This window comes from Schistocerca cancellata, chromosome 8, assembly GCF_023864275.1.
Source record: "Schistocerca cancellata isolate TAMUIC-IGC-003103 chromosome 8, iqSchCanc2.1, whole genome shotgun sequence".
Lineage (NCBI taxonomy): Eukaryota > Metazoa > Arthropoda > Insecta > Orthoptera > Acrididae > Schistocerca > Schistocerca cancellata.
The window spans coordinates 64,556,924-64,574,005 of record NC_064633.1 but is presented as its reverse complement, the minus strand read 5'-3'; the positions used below and the strand labels follow the sequence as shown (position 1 = coordinate 64,574,005).

The following is a 17,082-nucleotide window of genomic DNA, read 5'->3' as shown; positions in this document are numbered from 1 at the left end:
CAAGGTTTTGTACTGTGTAGTGTCAATTCTTTTAACCGTGCCGTGTGATGCTTATCCGTAGCATAGGTGTCTGTAAAGTCTCCTTAGTAGGAGCTGGTATAAAGCCATCGCTGTCCCCACCATACTAAACTTGTAGCTCTGATGAGATTGCAAGCTTTTTCACATCTGGTAATGATATGTCAGCTACTGCATCGTAGTTTGTCATCGATCATTCCAAGATATTGAACAATTTTCGCAAATGGAAAAGTATGTTGTCGCAGTTGCATTGTTCGGGAAAGTGGAATTAGAAACTTCCTGGCAGATTAAAACTGTGTGCCCGACCGAGACTCGAACTCGGGACCTTTGCCTTTCGCGGGCAAGCGCTCTACCATCTGAGCTACCGAAGCACGACTCACGCCCGGTACTCACAGCTTTACTTCTGCCAGTACCTCGTCTCCCACCTTCAAACTTTACAGAAGCTCTCCTGCGAACCTTGCAGAACTAGCACTCCTGAAAGAAAGGATATTGCGGAGACATGGCTTAGCCACAGCCTGGGGGATGTTTCCAGAATGAGATTTTCACTCTGCAGCGGAGTGTGCGCTGATATGAAACTTCCTGGCAGATTAAAACTGTGTGCCCGACCGAGACTCGAACTCGGGACCTTTGCCTTTCGCGGGCAAGCGCTCTACCATCTGAGCTACCGAAGCACGACTCACGCCCGGTACTCACAGCTTTACTTCTGCCAGTACCTCGTCTCCTACCTTCCAAACTTTACAGAAGCTCTCCTGCGAACCTTGCACAAGTAGCACTCCTGAAAGAAAGGATATTGCGGAGACATGGCTTAGCCACAGCCTGGGGGATGTTTCCAGAATGAGATTTTCACTCTGCAGCGGAGTGTGCGCTGATCTGAAACTTCCTGGCAGATTAAAACTGTGTGCCCGACCGAGACTCGAACTCGGGAGCTTTGCCTTTCGCGGGCAAGCGCTCTACCATCCGAGCTACCGAAGCACGACTCACGCCCCCTACTCACAGCTTTACTTCTGCCAGTACCTCGTCTCCTACCTTCCAAACTTTACAGAAGCTCTCCTGCGAACCTTGCAGAACTAGCACTCCTGAAAGAAAGGATATTGCGGAGACATGGCTTAGCCACAGCCTGGGGGATGTTTCCAGAATGAGATTTTCACTCTGCAGCGGAGTGTGCGCTGACATGAAACTTCCTGGCAGATTAAAACTGTGTGCCCGACCGAGACTCGAACTCGGGAGCTTTGCCTTTCGCGGGCAAGCGCTCTACCATCTGAGCTACCGAAGCACGACTCACGCCCGGTACTCACAGCTTTACTTCTGCCAGTACCTCGTCTCCCACCTTCCAAACTTTACAGAAGCTCTCCTGCGAACCTTGCAGAAGTAGCACTCCTGAAAGAAAGGATATTGCGGAGACATGGCTTAGCCACAGCCTGGGGGATGTTTCCAGAATGAGATTTTCACTCTGCAGCGGAGTGTGCGCTGATATGAAACTTCCTGGCAGATTAAAACTGCGTGCCCGACCGAGACTCGAACTCGGGACCTTTGCCTTTCGCGGGCAAGCGCTCTACCATCCGAGCTACCGAAGCACGACTCACGCCCCGTACTCACAGCTTTACTTCTGCCAGTACCTCGTCTCCTACCTTCCAAACTTTACAGAAGCTCTCCTGCGAACCTTGCAGAACTAGCACTCCTGAAAGAAAGGATATTGCGGAGACATGGCTTAGCCACAGCCTGGGGGATGTTTCCAGAATGAGATTTTCACTCTGCAGTGGAGTGTGCGCTGATATGAAACTTCCTGGCAGATTAAAACTGTGTGCCCGACCGAGACTCGATCTCGGGACCTTTGCCTTTCGCGGGCAAGCGCTCTACAATCCGAGCTACCGAAGCACGACTCACGCCCCGTACTCACAGCTTTACTGCTGCCAGTACCTCGTCTCCTACCTTCCAAACTTTACAGAAGCTCTCCTGCGAACCTTGCAGAACTAGCACTCCTGAAAGAAAGGATATTGCGGAGACATGGCTTAGCCACAGCCTGGGGGATGTTTCCAGAATGAGGTTTTCACTCTGCAGTGGAGTGTGCGCTGATATGAAACTTCGTGGCAGATTAAAACTGTGTGCCCGACCGAGACTCGATCTCGGGACCTTTGCCTTTCGCGGGCAAGCGCTCTACCATCTGAGCTACCGAAGCACGACTCACGCCCGGTACTCACAGCTTTACTTCTGCCAGTACCTCGTCTCCCACCTTCCAAACTTTACAGAAGCTCTCCTGCGAACCTTGCAGAACTAGCACTCCTGAAAGAAAGGATATTGCGGAGACATGGCTTAGCCACAGCCTGGGGGATGTTTCCAGAATGAGTTTTCACTCTGCAGCGGAGTGTGCGCTGATATGAAACTTCCTGGCAGATTAAAACTGTGTGCCCGACCGAGACTCGAACTCGGGACCTTTGCCTTTCGCGGGCAAGCGCTCTACCATCTGAGCTACCGAAGCACGACTCACGCCCGGTACCCACAGAGACGAGGTACTGGCAGAAGTAAAGCTGTGAGTACCGGGCGTGAGTCGTGCTTCGGTAGCTCAGATGGTAGAGCGCTTGCCCGCGAAAGGCAAAGGTCCCAAGTTCGAGTCTTGGTTGGGCACACAGTTTTAATCTGCCAGGAAGTTTCAGATCAGCGCACACTCCGCTGCAGAGTGAAAATCTCATTCTGGAAACATCCCCCAGGCTGTGGCTAAGCCATGTCTCCGCAATATCCTTTCTTTCAGGAGTGCTACTTCTGCAAGGTTCGCAGGAGAGCTTCTGTAAAGTTTGGAAGGTAGGAGACGAGGTACTGGCAGAAGTAAAGCTGTGAGTACCGGGCGTGAGTCGTGCTTCGGTAGCTCAGATGGTAGAGCACTTGCCCGCGAAAGGCAAAGGTCCTGAGTTCGAGTCTCGGTCGGGCACACAGTTTTAATCTGCCAGGAAGTTTCATATCAGCGCACACTCCGCTGCAGAGTGAAAATCTCATTCTGGAAACATCCCCCAGGCTGTGGCTAAGCCATGTCTCCGCAATATCCTTTCTTTCAGGAGTGCTACTTGTGCAAGGTTCGCAGGAGAGCTTCTGTAAAGTTTGGAAGGTAGGAGACGAGGTACTGGCAGAAGTAAAGCTGTGAGTACCGGGCGTGAGTCGTGCTTCGGTAGCTCAGATGGTAGAGCGCTTGCCCGCGAAAGGCAAAGGTCCCGAGTTCGAGTCTCGGTCGGGCACACAGTTTTAATCTGCCAGGAAGTTTCATATCAGCGCACACTCCGCTGGAGAGTGAAAATCTTATTCTGGAAAGTGGAATCAGGTTGCGAACAAAGACCATAAGAATGGACTTGCTGTCAGAGATTTTGAAGCCACTTTCTGTACATCATTCATGCAGACATATGAGTGCGGTGTTATTTTCAGATGACAGAACTGATGAGTACTGGCTTCGGAATATATGCATGCGTCGTCTGCGTATTGTAATATTTGAATATCACTGTCGAAGAGGGGGTGATGGTCTGCAGTATAGACACGGAACTTTAAGGAAGCCAAGACTGATCCCGGTGGGAATCCCCAGCTAGTTTCTCTGGGTCCCAGTGTAGTTCTGTGTTGCAAAATGATTGTCTCCCTGTTGCTCAGAAACCTTACAGCGTTATGAAAGAGTGATTTTGGAATCAAGAGTTTCTTTACTTCTTCCCTAAGACTGATAAGACAACGTTGTCGTATGCTTTGGTCAAGTCTATAAACGCACCTATCATATTATTATTCCGAGGGAAATTTAGCTGTATGTCAGTAACTAACCGTAAAAGGATTTCACTTGTTCCTTTTCCTTTTCGAAATCCAAGTCGTTTTTGCGGTATTAGTTTCTTGTTTTCACTCCACCATTCTCTGTGCCGAATAGAGTAGTAAGATGACAGGCCGATAAGAATAAGGTTTATCACATCTTCTTCCCGATTTGTCGATGGGGACTGCAAGACATTTTTGTAGCGAGTCGGTTTGGATCTTTTCTGTCCATATACTACGGTAAATTTTGAGCAGCAGCAGTTTCCTTTGTGTGGGATGAGTCGTAACAAAGGGTGGTCAATACGAGTTGTTTCAAAAAGAACTTTACAACTTGAAAATTCATATAAATTAATTCACGGTACCTACAGAGGTGACTGTAGTGTCAATTTGTAGGAAAATACATCGCGTTTTGTGCCCACAACTCGTGGTCTGGTGGCTAGCGTTGCTGCCTCTGGATCACAGGGTCCCAGGTTGGATTACCGGCTGGGTTGGCGATTTTCTCTGCCTGGGGACTGGGCTAGATTAGACTGAGCAAAAAATTGGGATTTTGTATGGGCGCTGATGATCGCGCAGTTGAGCGCCCCACATACCAAACATCATCAGCATCAAGTTTTGCTTCGCGTAGTTTGCTAGTGACGAATCGCACCGTAACGAGCGCTAATGGCAGGTTCCTTCAAGATGGCTGCCTTCACTGGACCCGAGCGTGATAGCTGTGTGTTTTGGTTTGAAGAATTGAAGCTGGCGACAACAGTTCAGAGTAATTTCCGTACCAAGTATGCTACATATCCTCCTAGTATACCTATAATTCATGAGTGGCATAAATGTTTTGTAGAAACAGGGTGTTCGTTAAGACATGGGAGATCATCAGGTCGTCCAAGCACATCTAACGACGCCGTTGAGCGTACCTGGATGTGTTACAACACTTTTTGATGGCACAGATCGATGAGGAAGACCAAGACTGAAACGTTTACTTCTTGCAGGATGGTGCACCACCCCACTACCTGGCTGACGTCCGGGACTTTTTCAGTGAGCGCTTTTCAAGTCAATCGATTGGCGTGATGCGCCAATTGCATGGCACCCACGTTACTCACACCTGACGCCACTCGATCTTTTTTAATGGGGTTCATCGAGGATATCGTGTTTGTACCTCCTTTATCAGCTTCTATATCTGAACTTGTTGTCGTTGTTGTGGTCTTCAGTCCTGAGACTGGTTTGATGCAGCTCTCCATGCTACTCTATCCTGTGCAAGCTTCTTCATCTCCCAGTACCTACTGCAGCCTACATCCTTCTGAATCTGCTTAGTGTACCCATCTCTTGGTCTCCCTCTACGATTTTTACCCTCCACGCTGCCCTCCAGTACTAAATTGGTGATCCCTTGATGCCTCAGAACATGTCCTACCAACCGATCCCTTCTTCTAGTCAAGTTGTGCCACAAACTCCTCTTATCCCCAATTCTATTCAATACCTCCTCATTAGTTATGTGAGCTACCCATCTAATCTTCAGCATTCTTCTGTAGCACCACATTTGGAATGCTTCTATTCTCTTATTGTCTTAACTATTTATCGTCCACGTTTCGCTTCCATACATGGCTACACTCCATACAAATACTTTCAGAAACGACTTCCTGACACTTAAATCAATACTCGATGTTAACAAATTTCTCTTCTTCAGAAACGCTTTCCTTGCCATTGCCAGTCTACATTTTATATCCTCTCTACTTCGACAATCATCAGTTATTTTGCTCCCCAAATAGCAAAACTCCTTAACTACTTTAAGTGTCTCATTTCCTAATCTAATTCCTTCAGCATCACCCGACTTAATTCGACTGCATTCCATTATCCTCGTTTTGCTTCTGTTGATGTTCATCTTATATCCTCCTTTCAAGACACTATCCATTGCGTTCAACTGCTCTTCCAAGTCCTTTGCTGTCTCTGACAGAATTACAAGGTCATCGGCAAACCTCAAAGATTTTATTACTTCTCCATGGATTTTAATACCTACACCGAATTTTTCTTTTGTTTCCTTTACTGCTTCCTCAATATAAAGATTGAATAACATCTGGGATAGGCGACAACCCTGTCTCACTCCCTTCCCAACCATTTCTTCCCATTCATGTCCCTCGACTCTTATAACTGCCATCTGGTTTCTGTATAAATTGTAAATAGCCTTTCGTTCCCTGTATTTTACCCCTGCCACCTTCAGAATTTGAAAGAGAGTATTCTTCTCGACATTGTCAAACGCTTTCTCTAAGTCTACAAATGCTAGAAACGTAGGTTTGCCTTTCTTTAATCTAGCTTCTAAGATAAGTCGTAGGGTCAGTACTGCCTCACGTGTTCCAACACTTCTACAGAATACAAACTGATCTTCCCCGAGGTTGGCTTCTACCAGTTTTCCCATCCGTCTGTAAAGAATTCGCGTTAGTATTTTGCAGCTGTGACTTATTAAACCGATAGTTCGGTAATTTTCACATCTGTCAACACCTGCTTTCTTTGGGATTGGAATTATTATAATCTTCTTGAAGTCTGAGGGAATTTCGCCTGTCTCATACATCTTGCCCACCAGATGGTAGAGTTTTGTCAGGACTGGCTCTCTCAAGGCTGTCAGTAGTTCTAATGGAATGTTGCCTGCTCCAGGGGCCTTGTTTCGACTTAGGTCTTTCAGTGCTCTGTCAAACTCTTCACGCAGTATCATATCTCCCACTTCATCTTCATCTACCTCCTCTTCCATTTCCATAATATTGTCCTCAAGAACATCGCCCCTGTATAGACCCTCTATATATTCCTTCCACCTTTCTGCTTTCCCTTCTTTGCTCTACATCCTTACATTTGTCCTCTAGCCATCCCTGCTTAGCCATTTTGCACTTCCTGTCGATCTCATTTTTAAGACGTTTGTATTCCTTTTTGCCTGCTTCATTTACTGCATTTTTATATTTTTCCTTTCATCAATTAAATTCAATATTTCATCTGTTACCCAAGGAGTTCTACTAGCCCTTGTCTTTTTACCTACTTGATCCTCTGCTGCCTTCACTACTTCATCCCTCAAATCTACCCATTCTTCTTCTACTGTATTTCTGTATTCAGAGGCCACATCTGCCCCTGGAAATGTCTTACAATTTAAAACCTGGTTCCTAAATCTATGTCTTACCATTATATAATCTGTCTGAAACCTGTCAGTATCTCCAGGGTTCTTCCATGTATACAACCTTCTTTCATGGTTCTTGAACCAAGTGTTAGCTATGATTAAGTTGTGCTCTGTGCAAAATTCTACCAAGCGGCATCTTCTTTCATTTCTTAGCCCCAATCCATATTCACCTACTACGTTTCCTTCTCTCCCTTTTCCTACTACCGAATTCCAGTCACCCATCACTATGAAATTGTCGTCTCCCTTCACTATCTGAATAATTTATTTGATTTCATCATACATTTCTTCAATTTCTTCGACATCTGCAGAGCTAGTTGGCATATAAACTTGTACTACTGTACTAGGTGTGGGCTTCGTGTCTATCTTGGCCACAATAATGCGTTCATTATGCTGTTTGTAGTAGCTTACCCGCACTCCTATTTTCCTATTCATTATTAAACCTACTCCTGCATTACCCCTATTTGACTTTGTGTTTATGATCCTGTATTCGCCTGACCAGAAGTCATGTTCCTCCTGCCACCGAACTTCGCTAATTCCCACTATATCTAACTTTAACGTATCCATTTCCCTTTTTAAATTTTCTAACCTACCTGCCCTATTAAGGGATCTGACATTCCACGCTCCGATCCGTAGAACGCCAGTTTTCTTTCTCCTGATAACGACGTCCTCTTGAGTAGTCCCCGCCCGGAGATCCGAATGGGGGACTATTTTACCTCCGGAATATTTTACCCAAGAGGACGCCATCATCATTTAACCATACAGTGAAGCTCCATGGCCTCGGGAAAAATTACGGCTGTAGTTTCCCCTTGATTTCAGCCGTTCGCAGTACCAGCACAGCAAGGCCGTTTTGGTTAGTGTTACAAGGCCAGATCAGTCAATCACCCAGATTGTTGCCCCTGCAACTACTGAAAAGGCTGCTGCCCCTCATCAGGAACCACGCGTTTGTCTGCCCTCTCAACAGATACCCCTCCGTTGTGTTTGCACCTACGGTACGGCTATCTGTATCGCTGAGGCACTCAAGCCTCCCCACCAACGGCAAGGTCCATGGTTCACGGGGGGAAGTATCTGAACTTAGAGCAAGAATTCACGCAACCACCGAGTAAGTTACATGTGCAATGCTACAGTGAGTATGGGAAGAAATTAACTTTCAATGGGACGTGTGCAGGATAACCAACATAAATCATCTTTAATGTAAGGTAAAAAACCTTGATGTGTTTGCCTACAAAATAATAGTAAACCCAGCTCTATATCTTCTTTCTATAAATTTATATGAATTTTTAAAATTGTAAAGTCCGTTTTGAAACACCCTTATATTTCGCGCCAAGTGCAGCACCTTGGAGCTCTGGTAGCGAAAATGGTTGTGTTATGCCACCGTTGTCCTCTTCAGATTCCGCCTCGTCTTGCTTGTCCATTACATCAGGCGCAGCTCTCATACGCAAGAACGGTTCTAGAAGTTCGTCGGATGTTGTAGGTGTGTGCATATCCATTGTTGGATCTGTTTTAATGTTCCGTATTACATTCCAGAGCCTGGTTAACGGAGTTTCTTTGCAGACTGCAGTACAGAATCTGTGCCACGATTTTCTTTTTTTGTGCTTGAATATTTTCTTGGCTGCAGCTTGTGCTTTCTTAAGGACAAGAAAGTTTGTACCATTACACAGATTTTTGTGTTTTGTTAATCCCTCCCACCGTTACTTGATGTCTGCGTCACAATCTGAATCCCACCAACTGGGTGATGGCCTGTGAGTAGTCCGCTTATGTCTTTCTTGAGGTATTGAGACTTCCGCTGCATCACTGATAAGGAATATCAGAACCTCAGAGTCTCTTTCGGGATTCCCAATTCCGATGATCGATTCCAGTTGTCTTCCAGTAGTGTTTCGTATAGGTTCCAACTGCCTTTTGGTTGCGTTCTATCTCTCTCCGTTTGCATATATGACAGTCTCCCTAGGTTGTGCGTTTAATATAATTTGAATTGGTAAATGATCCAAATCTAAAGTATCCGGTATCACTCCCCATGTTGTTCCGGTAGACAGTACAAGGGATGTTATGCTCAAGTCCACTGCCGCTGGGGCTGCATTTGGTTGGACTATTCCTGAGCCAACATTTAGTACTTTAAGGTTTTCCGAAAATAGTACGCCCACTAGCATTTCTGCCATTTGCGTTGGCATATCTGCAGCCCCACAATGCATGTTGGCCGTTTAAGTCATCTAGTAGCAGAAAGGGTGTGTCAATCCGCAGACGGATACCTACCACTTGCAATGAGTCGTGCTGAGTGGCAGTTTTGACAAGGGAAATGTGGATGTCTTGTTTTACCAACAATGCTGCACCGCTTTTGCATCATTTTTATCTCCTCTAATGACAGGGAAGTCTGGGAGCGATAATGATTCGCTCGGTTTTAACCATGTTCCTGTGATGGCACAAATGTCTACTTGAGTTTCGAGCAGAATATGTCTAAGGCTACCCTTGTTTGCCTTGAGCGATCCTATGTCCCACTGGATGATTTTATAGGCCGTTTTGTGGCGTAAGGAATAGGGTTAACTCATTTTGGATTAGCTTCCGGATTGAGTTTGTTTGTAGTAGTGGAATGAGGCCATTAGTAGCCTGTTGGTAGGATATATCATTCACCACTGCCATAATTATACTTAAAATTTTGTTAATGAAGTAGTTCCCAACATCAATCCGTTGGTTGAGTTTGTGAAACTGTGGTGGGTTGGGACCAACTGCAGCAAAAGGGACGCAACGTTCTGGTTGATACAGTTGGTCGCACGGGGCCAACAACTGAGAAAACTTTTGGTCGCAATGTAAGAGAAATTATCGACAAAACTGCACCGTGTGTTGTAATCTTTGGCCTTCGAATGTTCACCTTTGCCACTCATTATCGAACAATCGTGAAAGAAAATTCCTTTCTGGACGAAACTGCACTTGAAACCTGACATGACGGCATCTTTAACTCCGAAGGAGTAGGTTTCTGCAATATATTCTCTAACGTTGCCTAAAACAGTCTAACAATTCTCAGGCATCAAGACAAAAAGCAATGAATGACATTTTGCTGCGTAGTTGGCACTGATTTATGTCAATGAGGAAAGTTGGAAATTTGTGGCGGACATTTTAACCCTGGTGCCCTGCTCACTAAGCACATGCCCTGACCACTATGCAGCCCGGACACAGACATCATAGCACCTGCACGGACTATCATAGACGGCCTCCCGTCAGACCTAAATTCTCAACTTATCCACATGCTACTGACCTAGTGCCTATGTCCATTATTCTCATTACTCGCAGCGTTCCGCTGATTCCCGAAAGAGTTCGCTCGTGTTGTGCATCTGCACTGAAGGCTTGCAGAATGAAGATCATTGCAGGAATTCCAGAGCTTTTTGAGACCAGAAATGGTCTTAGACAAGAAGACACATTAGCTCCATTTTTTTAATTTAATTTTAGAGAAGGAAGACAGAGAACACTAAAAATTAAACCAAACTGGATAATATCACAATAAATCCGCTTGAATACTCAGACGATGATGTGCTATCAATTGGTAGTAAGGAGAACTTACAGCTCATGACAAATTTTTACAGAAATATTGTAAGGAAATCAGGGTTACAAACCAACGAGGAGAAACCTGAGTACATGGTCGTGAGCAGGGCACACAATGATTAAACCCCATGTATAGTTGACCTGTTCACTTTTAAAGGAGTAGACATATTTAAAAATTTGGGAAGCGTTTTTAGCGCGCAGAATAGAATGGAAATTGATATTAAGGCAAGGACCGCAGCGGAAAATAGATCATATTATGGCTTACGGGACGTACCGTGCTGTAAAGAAGTTTTGAGAAGTTTTAAAATCAAATTAGTAGTACCCTCCGAAGTCTTTTGAGAGAAAGACATTAAGGAAGGTATTTGACCCAAAAAGGGACACCTGTCACAGAAATGGAAGATTTTAAAAAACCGGACACTGGCAGACCTATACTCACAAGCTGATATTGTCGGTAGGATGAGAAAAGAAGATTGAAGTGGGATAATTAGGATGGAAGGGGGAAGACTACCACGAGTAGCATTCTCATTACCCGTGGAACGCAGAAAGGGGAGGCCACGGACAAGATAGAACGGTGATATTGACAGGGACTCCGAAACTATGGGCCTGGGGAAAGGAGAATGGACCACAAAAGTCACGAACAGAAATGACTGGAGGAGGAATGTAGCGAATACATGTGGTCTTCCAGGCCAAAGCGATAGTTAAGTATTGGTAGAGGCCGGCCAGATGTCCTTTCTGTCGGCAACCCAATCCTCCTAGGAAGGAGTTGTTGGGTCTCATTTGTCTGCACCTAGTGTTACCCAGTGTGAAAGTGTAAGAACGTTTTCGAAGTGTTTGCCAGTCGTAAATTGTGGCGGGTCGTCGGGTACCAGCTCAGTATTCACCTAGTCAGATGGGGAAAACCACGTAAAAACACATCCCAGGCTGGCCAGTACACCGATCGTCATCGTTATCTTCGTGGTGGATTCGATAAGGAACTATTCGGTGGGATCACAACAGAACACAACTTGCTTCTCGTATATTGCTAAAGTTAACGACTTGCTTAAAATCAACATTATTTTAAGTAGAATTTGCGTTGCTGAGATAATATATTCTGATAAATTCTAGAACCAGCAAACCATAAGATAATCTTTTTCTTTGTTTTGTCTGGGGATTTCCTGACAGATGTGTTCTTGCAAAGTATAAAATTTAATTCTGAGCTCTACATAGGGACACATGGTCATTATACAAATTACTATAGTTATGATTATGAATTGCACAGTTCATCCTAAATTCAGTCTTACTATTATTAATCATAAACACCACTAGCGATCTGCAGGGTTATTCAGCTGCCTCTGTCACTGGGTTTTATGTAACCTGCAATGCCTTCAAAAACCACACAAGAGATTTTCTTATTCTCTCACTTCCTATGTGCAGACTATTAGTCCCAAAGAAAAAAATTAACAGAACCTCTTCGTAGGAAATTTAATATAGTTCAATTTTGTATATATGTTTTTGCTGGAGACTACGGTTCTCGAATTATTCAAGAAAAACGCTTTTGAAGGTCACTTTTGTACTTTTTTCTTGGATAATTCGATAACTATGGCCTCTAGCAAGAACTTATACCAGGACATTATTTAACTACATTAAATTTCCTACATAAAGATCCTGTTCGTTTTTTCTCCAGGACTAACACTCTACTCATAGCGAGTGTGAGAATATGAGGATCTTACTTGTGGCATTTGAAGGTGTTGTGGGTTGCATAAAACCCATAGGTAGGCGCAGCTGGATACTCTGTATGCAATGACACACAAGTCTGGGAAGACGCTTCTGCAGGATATTTGATTACCTACTTTACATAATATTTTTACTATACGTAGTGTCAGTGTCATGACTTGCCATTAGGCGCCGGTATTGGTATGGCGACGTAAGACTGAAACACGAGCATCAATGTGCATTACAGTTGCAGACAGTTAATACTGGTCTGCAGAAGGTGAGCGCGCTTTACTCGTAAAAATGTTATAGCAAAACAACAGCATTAGCGCTGCCGCTCCCAGCGAGTATCGACGCATTAGAGGAAGACGGAGACGTCCTCTTTCCGCACAGGGATTAAAGAATGTGATACAAAAGTAGAATTAATTAAGGATTTAGGAATTGCTCCTGCGAGAAGGCGACCACCAATTACGTCACAAACTGTTGAAGAACTTAGTGTTGCCACGACTGCGAATGCAGTATGCAGTGTGAGATCTTCGAGCAGTGGACGACCTGCGTAGCGACGGCTGAACATTTCATGGTCCGGCGTTCAAAAAGTGCTGAGAACAGCTCTGAAATGGTATCTCCAGTGCGAATCCAGGATGTCGTGGATTCAGATGGTCGTCACATTGAACGTTTGTAACCTGGAGCGTAAACATAATACGTAATAAACAAATGGTATCATCTCATGTGGAAATTAAAATATTTTTCTTTCAATGGTTTGTTTGTTATTTCTCTTCAGCATGTCCTTACAATATTCCATTGCCCTACGATTACGCGTGTCCTTTCAAGTAGAGAAATGTTAATTATAACGACCCTGTATATTTCTTTTTGCCCAAGCTACAAAGTTCTTTCCGAAACTAATGTCTCTTATTTTTTGTGTTGATTTGTTGAGTGTCCGAGCCAGATGGCTCTGAGCACTACAGGACTTAACATCTGTGGTCATCAGTCGCCTAGAACTTAGAACTACTTAAACCTAACTAACCTAAGGACATCACACACATCCATGCCCGAGGCAGGATTCGAACCTGCGACCGTAGCAGTCGCGCGGTTCCGGACTGAGCGCGCCTAGAACCGCTAGACCACCGCGGCCGGCCTCCGAGCCAGATTGTAGTATTGATCGTCCCTCTTATATACTGTTGGTTTCGTTGTCCTGCGACGGACAACGACAGCAGGGAGCGTTCGGAAATGGCGTACGCTTGAACAGTGATGTGTAATTGAATTTGTAGTGGACTGACAAGACAGCCAGTCCACAGTGACGGGTAACCGAAAGGCACGCGTACACACACGCCGACTGGCGTGAAGTCTGGAACAGGATACGTTATTAATGCACTAAAAAAGCACGTAGCGTCTGTTTACTTAACTTTTAATTCATCCTTGTGGTACATCGCTCTTGACTATACAAATGAGACTCTCTCCAGATATGGTTAATGGCGCCTTGCTAGGTCGTAGCCATGGACTTAGCTGAAGGCTATTCTAACTGTCTCTCGGCAAATGAGAGAAAGGCTTCGTCAGTGTAGTCGCTAGCAAAGTCGTCGTACAACTGGGGCGAGTGCTAGTACGTCTTTCTAGACCTGCCATGTGGTGCGCTAGGTCTGCGATTACTGACAGTGGCGACACGCGGGCCCGACATGTACTAATGGACCGCGGCCGATTTAAAGCTACCACCTAGCAAGTGTGGTGTCTGGCGGTGACACCACAGAATTCCTGACTGTTTAACAAACTGAGCAAATTGAAATCCATCGAAAGGTGTAAGGAGACGATACAGTAGACGTCAATAATCTGAGGCGATGCCTACTGCGATTCAGTTGTGGCGAAGTGAGTGTGCGTGATAGGCCACACCCCTGTCGCCCTACTCATCCTTCATGAAGAATAGCATCCAGATCAACTCATCCGTGATGATCGGCGGATTACGACAGAGAAATTCTATGTGCAGCTGATAGTCGGCTGTTATAGAAGACAATATCTTACGCAACTTGGTTTATCACAAGGCGTATGTGACATGCTCAGAAGAGACCAAGCAAATCATCTAATTTTGTCGGGACTTGTTGCACCAATATAAGACTGAACACCATTACGTGGTGTTACCATTACGAGCAGGAATCCAAACGACATTCCACAGAATGGCGACATGCGATTTCTCCAGAAAAGAAGTAATTCAAGATACAGCCATGTGTAGGCAACGGATATGGTTCTTTTGGATGTCTTGGAGCCAAAAGCAACTGTCCTTTCAGAATGCTACAATACGACATAGACTAGGCTGCAAGCCTGAATTTTAAAGGTCACGCCAGAGAAGAATACGAACTGCGCTTGCAACGTGATGACTCCAGGTCCCTCAACAGTTTCGCGACTGTGGAACTCATTTCCCTGCTTGGATGGACTTTCCTCCCACATTCGCCACACAGTCCGCATTAGCACTTTCAGAATTCCATTACCCTGTGTCTGTAACAGATGACCTATGTCCCAACACTCTCTAGACTCACATGGTGTCGTCAAAGTGGCAAGACTGTTGCTAGCCTCACTTGGTTCATCCTTCGCAAAACTGCATAATGGATGGTAGTGAGTATGCAGAAAAACGACAGTGTGTGAGTGAAGTCTTACTCTGTTGTGCTTTCTGTATGTGTCGTAGTTTCCACGAAATTAAATGTGAGGTTTTTGTTTGGCAGTGACCCTCGTACGTTACACAGAAGCCTATCCCATATGATAGTACTAAGATAGTACTAAGTGAAAATGTGCTAGCAATCCTCTCTGTAGGTCACCACAATGAGAGAGCAAAGCAGGCACAACTGACCTGTGCCTAGGATGAATATGCTTTTAGTAGAATACTTTACTCATCAGCATGGACTTGTTGTCATTCTGATTTGAGAGGGTTATTATGAATGTATATTATGTGATCCGAAGTATAGGGACACTCCTATGTGATGCGCAGCTGACCACTACATGAGAAGCAGTAGCACCAGAATGGGTCGGGCTTCCCGAGCACGGGGTCACAGGTTCGATTCCCGGCGGGGTCAGGCATTTTCACTTGCCTCGAGATGACTGGGTGTTTGTGTTGTCCTCATCATTTCACCATCATTCATGAATGTGGCGAGTTTGGACTGAGCAAAGGTTGGGAATTTGAAAGGGCGCTGACAACCACGCAGTTGAGCGCCCCACAAACCAACCATCATCAACATCATCAGAATGGGTCGGGCAGGAGAGCTCAGTGGCTTCGAACGTGGACAACATAGTCGATAACATCTGAGCAATAAATCCATCAGCAACATTTGAACCCTTCTGAAGCTGCCGAAATCGACTGTTGATGATGTAATTGTGAACCGGAAACGCGGAGGTACAATCACATCTAAACCAAGACAGCCTTTATGAGCTGAAGGTCGGGATCGCCCAGCATTGCGCACGAAATTGGCGGAAGAAATCACTCGCGAGTTCGGAAACGCTAGCATTAGTCAGCTGTTAGTATGCGTAGGAATTTAAAGAATGGATACAATGGTGGAGCAGCGGCTCATAAGCCACACATTTTTCTAGCCAATACTAAGCTACACTTGAGCTGGTGTAAAGAGCGACGCGACTTCACACTGGATAAGTCGAAACGATTGATTTGGAGTGATGAATAATGCTATACCGTATGGCAAACCGATGGAGGCGTTTTGCTTTCGGCGAGTGCCTGGAGAAAATCACTTGTCATCGTGTATAGTGCCAACAGTGCGGTACAGAGGAGGTGGTGTTACGGTATCGCGGTGGTTATCGAGGTCAAGTTTTGGTTCTCCTATCGCTCTTAAGAAAGCGCTAAATTCTGGAGGATACGAAAACATTTCACAGCACTGTGCACAGCAGAGGAACAGTTCGGAGTCTGTCATTGTTTGTATCAGCATGACAATGCAACCTGCCACAAAGCAAAATCTGTGAGACAATGGTTTGTGAACAATTACATTCCTGAAATAGACTGGCCTGCCCAGAATACCAATCTGAACACATCGCACAGCTCTGAAATAGTTACAACGTCGGTTCACATCCCGACATCCAACATCACAATCTTCAAGTTTCTTGAGAATTTACATTGTGTTGGTGCAAGTGATCACGGAAGTGTGGATTCGAAGATGTAACAGTGGATCGTGAAACTGTTCGTTTCAGTGGAAACGTTGCTGATGTCTTGCCCTACACCCAAGGAACCCAGTAGGCGGTGGTTGTTGACTGGTGTAAGATGAGGGTGGATCCATTAGCGGAAACAACCATCTAGTGTTTAAATGCTCCAAAATAAATGAACAACAACGGAACAGATCAACTACCAGGAAGAAGTAGTTAATTACGTATTTGTTATTGTCCACGAAAATGTGAATTATTTGTCCTATTTTAGCTTCTGAAATAATAAGTGGTACTTGCGAAGAATAAACAAATAATTAAAATCACTAGCGTCTCTAGTTTTTGCTGCTGAGGAACAATGTCCTTCCTCCACAGACATTCACAATTCCCACCAGAGTTCAGGCTGTCATAAAACGAAATGCGGACACGTCCCGCCGTGTTACCTGTGTGGCGACGAAGCAGGCGGTGAGGCCGAGCAGGGCGGCCGAGTAGAGCGGGTAGCAGCCGGCGGCCGGGGAGGGGTGTCGCAGGGCGCCGCTCCAGTGCAGCAGGCGCAGCAGCAGGCGCACCAGCTCCATCTCACGCTGGCCGGGCTGCGCACCGGGAACAAAGTACACTGCTGGTCGTCACAACTGTAACTCCAGGAAGCACGGCAAAGTCAGAAATTTTACTCACTCTGCGTAATCAGAACCTCTGTCACTCGTATTAAACGGCCAACAGCTTCACCAGGTCACAGTTGCAAGTTGCCTATATAACGGCTTTCAGGGGCAACATTTTATCTTTGGTATTTCATACAATCATTGACCGAACTGAAACGTTTG

General features: G+C 45.3%; 1 protein-coding gene across 1 annotated transcript in view; it reads right to left on the bottom strand.

Moving 5' to 3' along the window:
* Positions 1-16,839, bottom strand: part of LOC126095347 (odorant receptor Or2-like) — a 210,311-nt gene extending 193,472 nt beyond the window's left edge. Inside the window, exon 1 of the mRNA XM_049910151.1 lies at positions 16,705-16,839. Coding sequence (XP_049766108.1) covers positions 16,705-16,839 — 135 coding nt within the window. The remainder of the gene's footprint in view (positions 1-16,704) is intronic.
* Between the last annotated feature and the right edge of the window lie 243 nt (positions 16,840-17,082).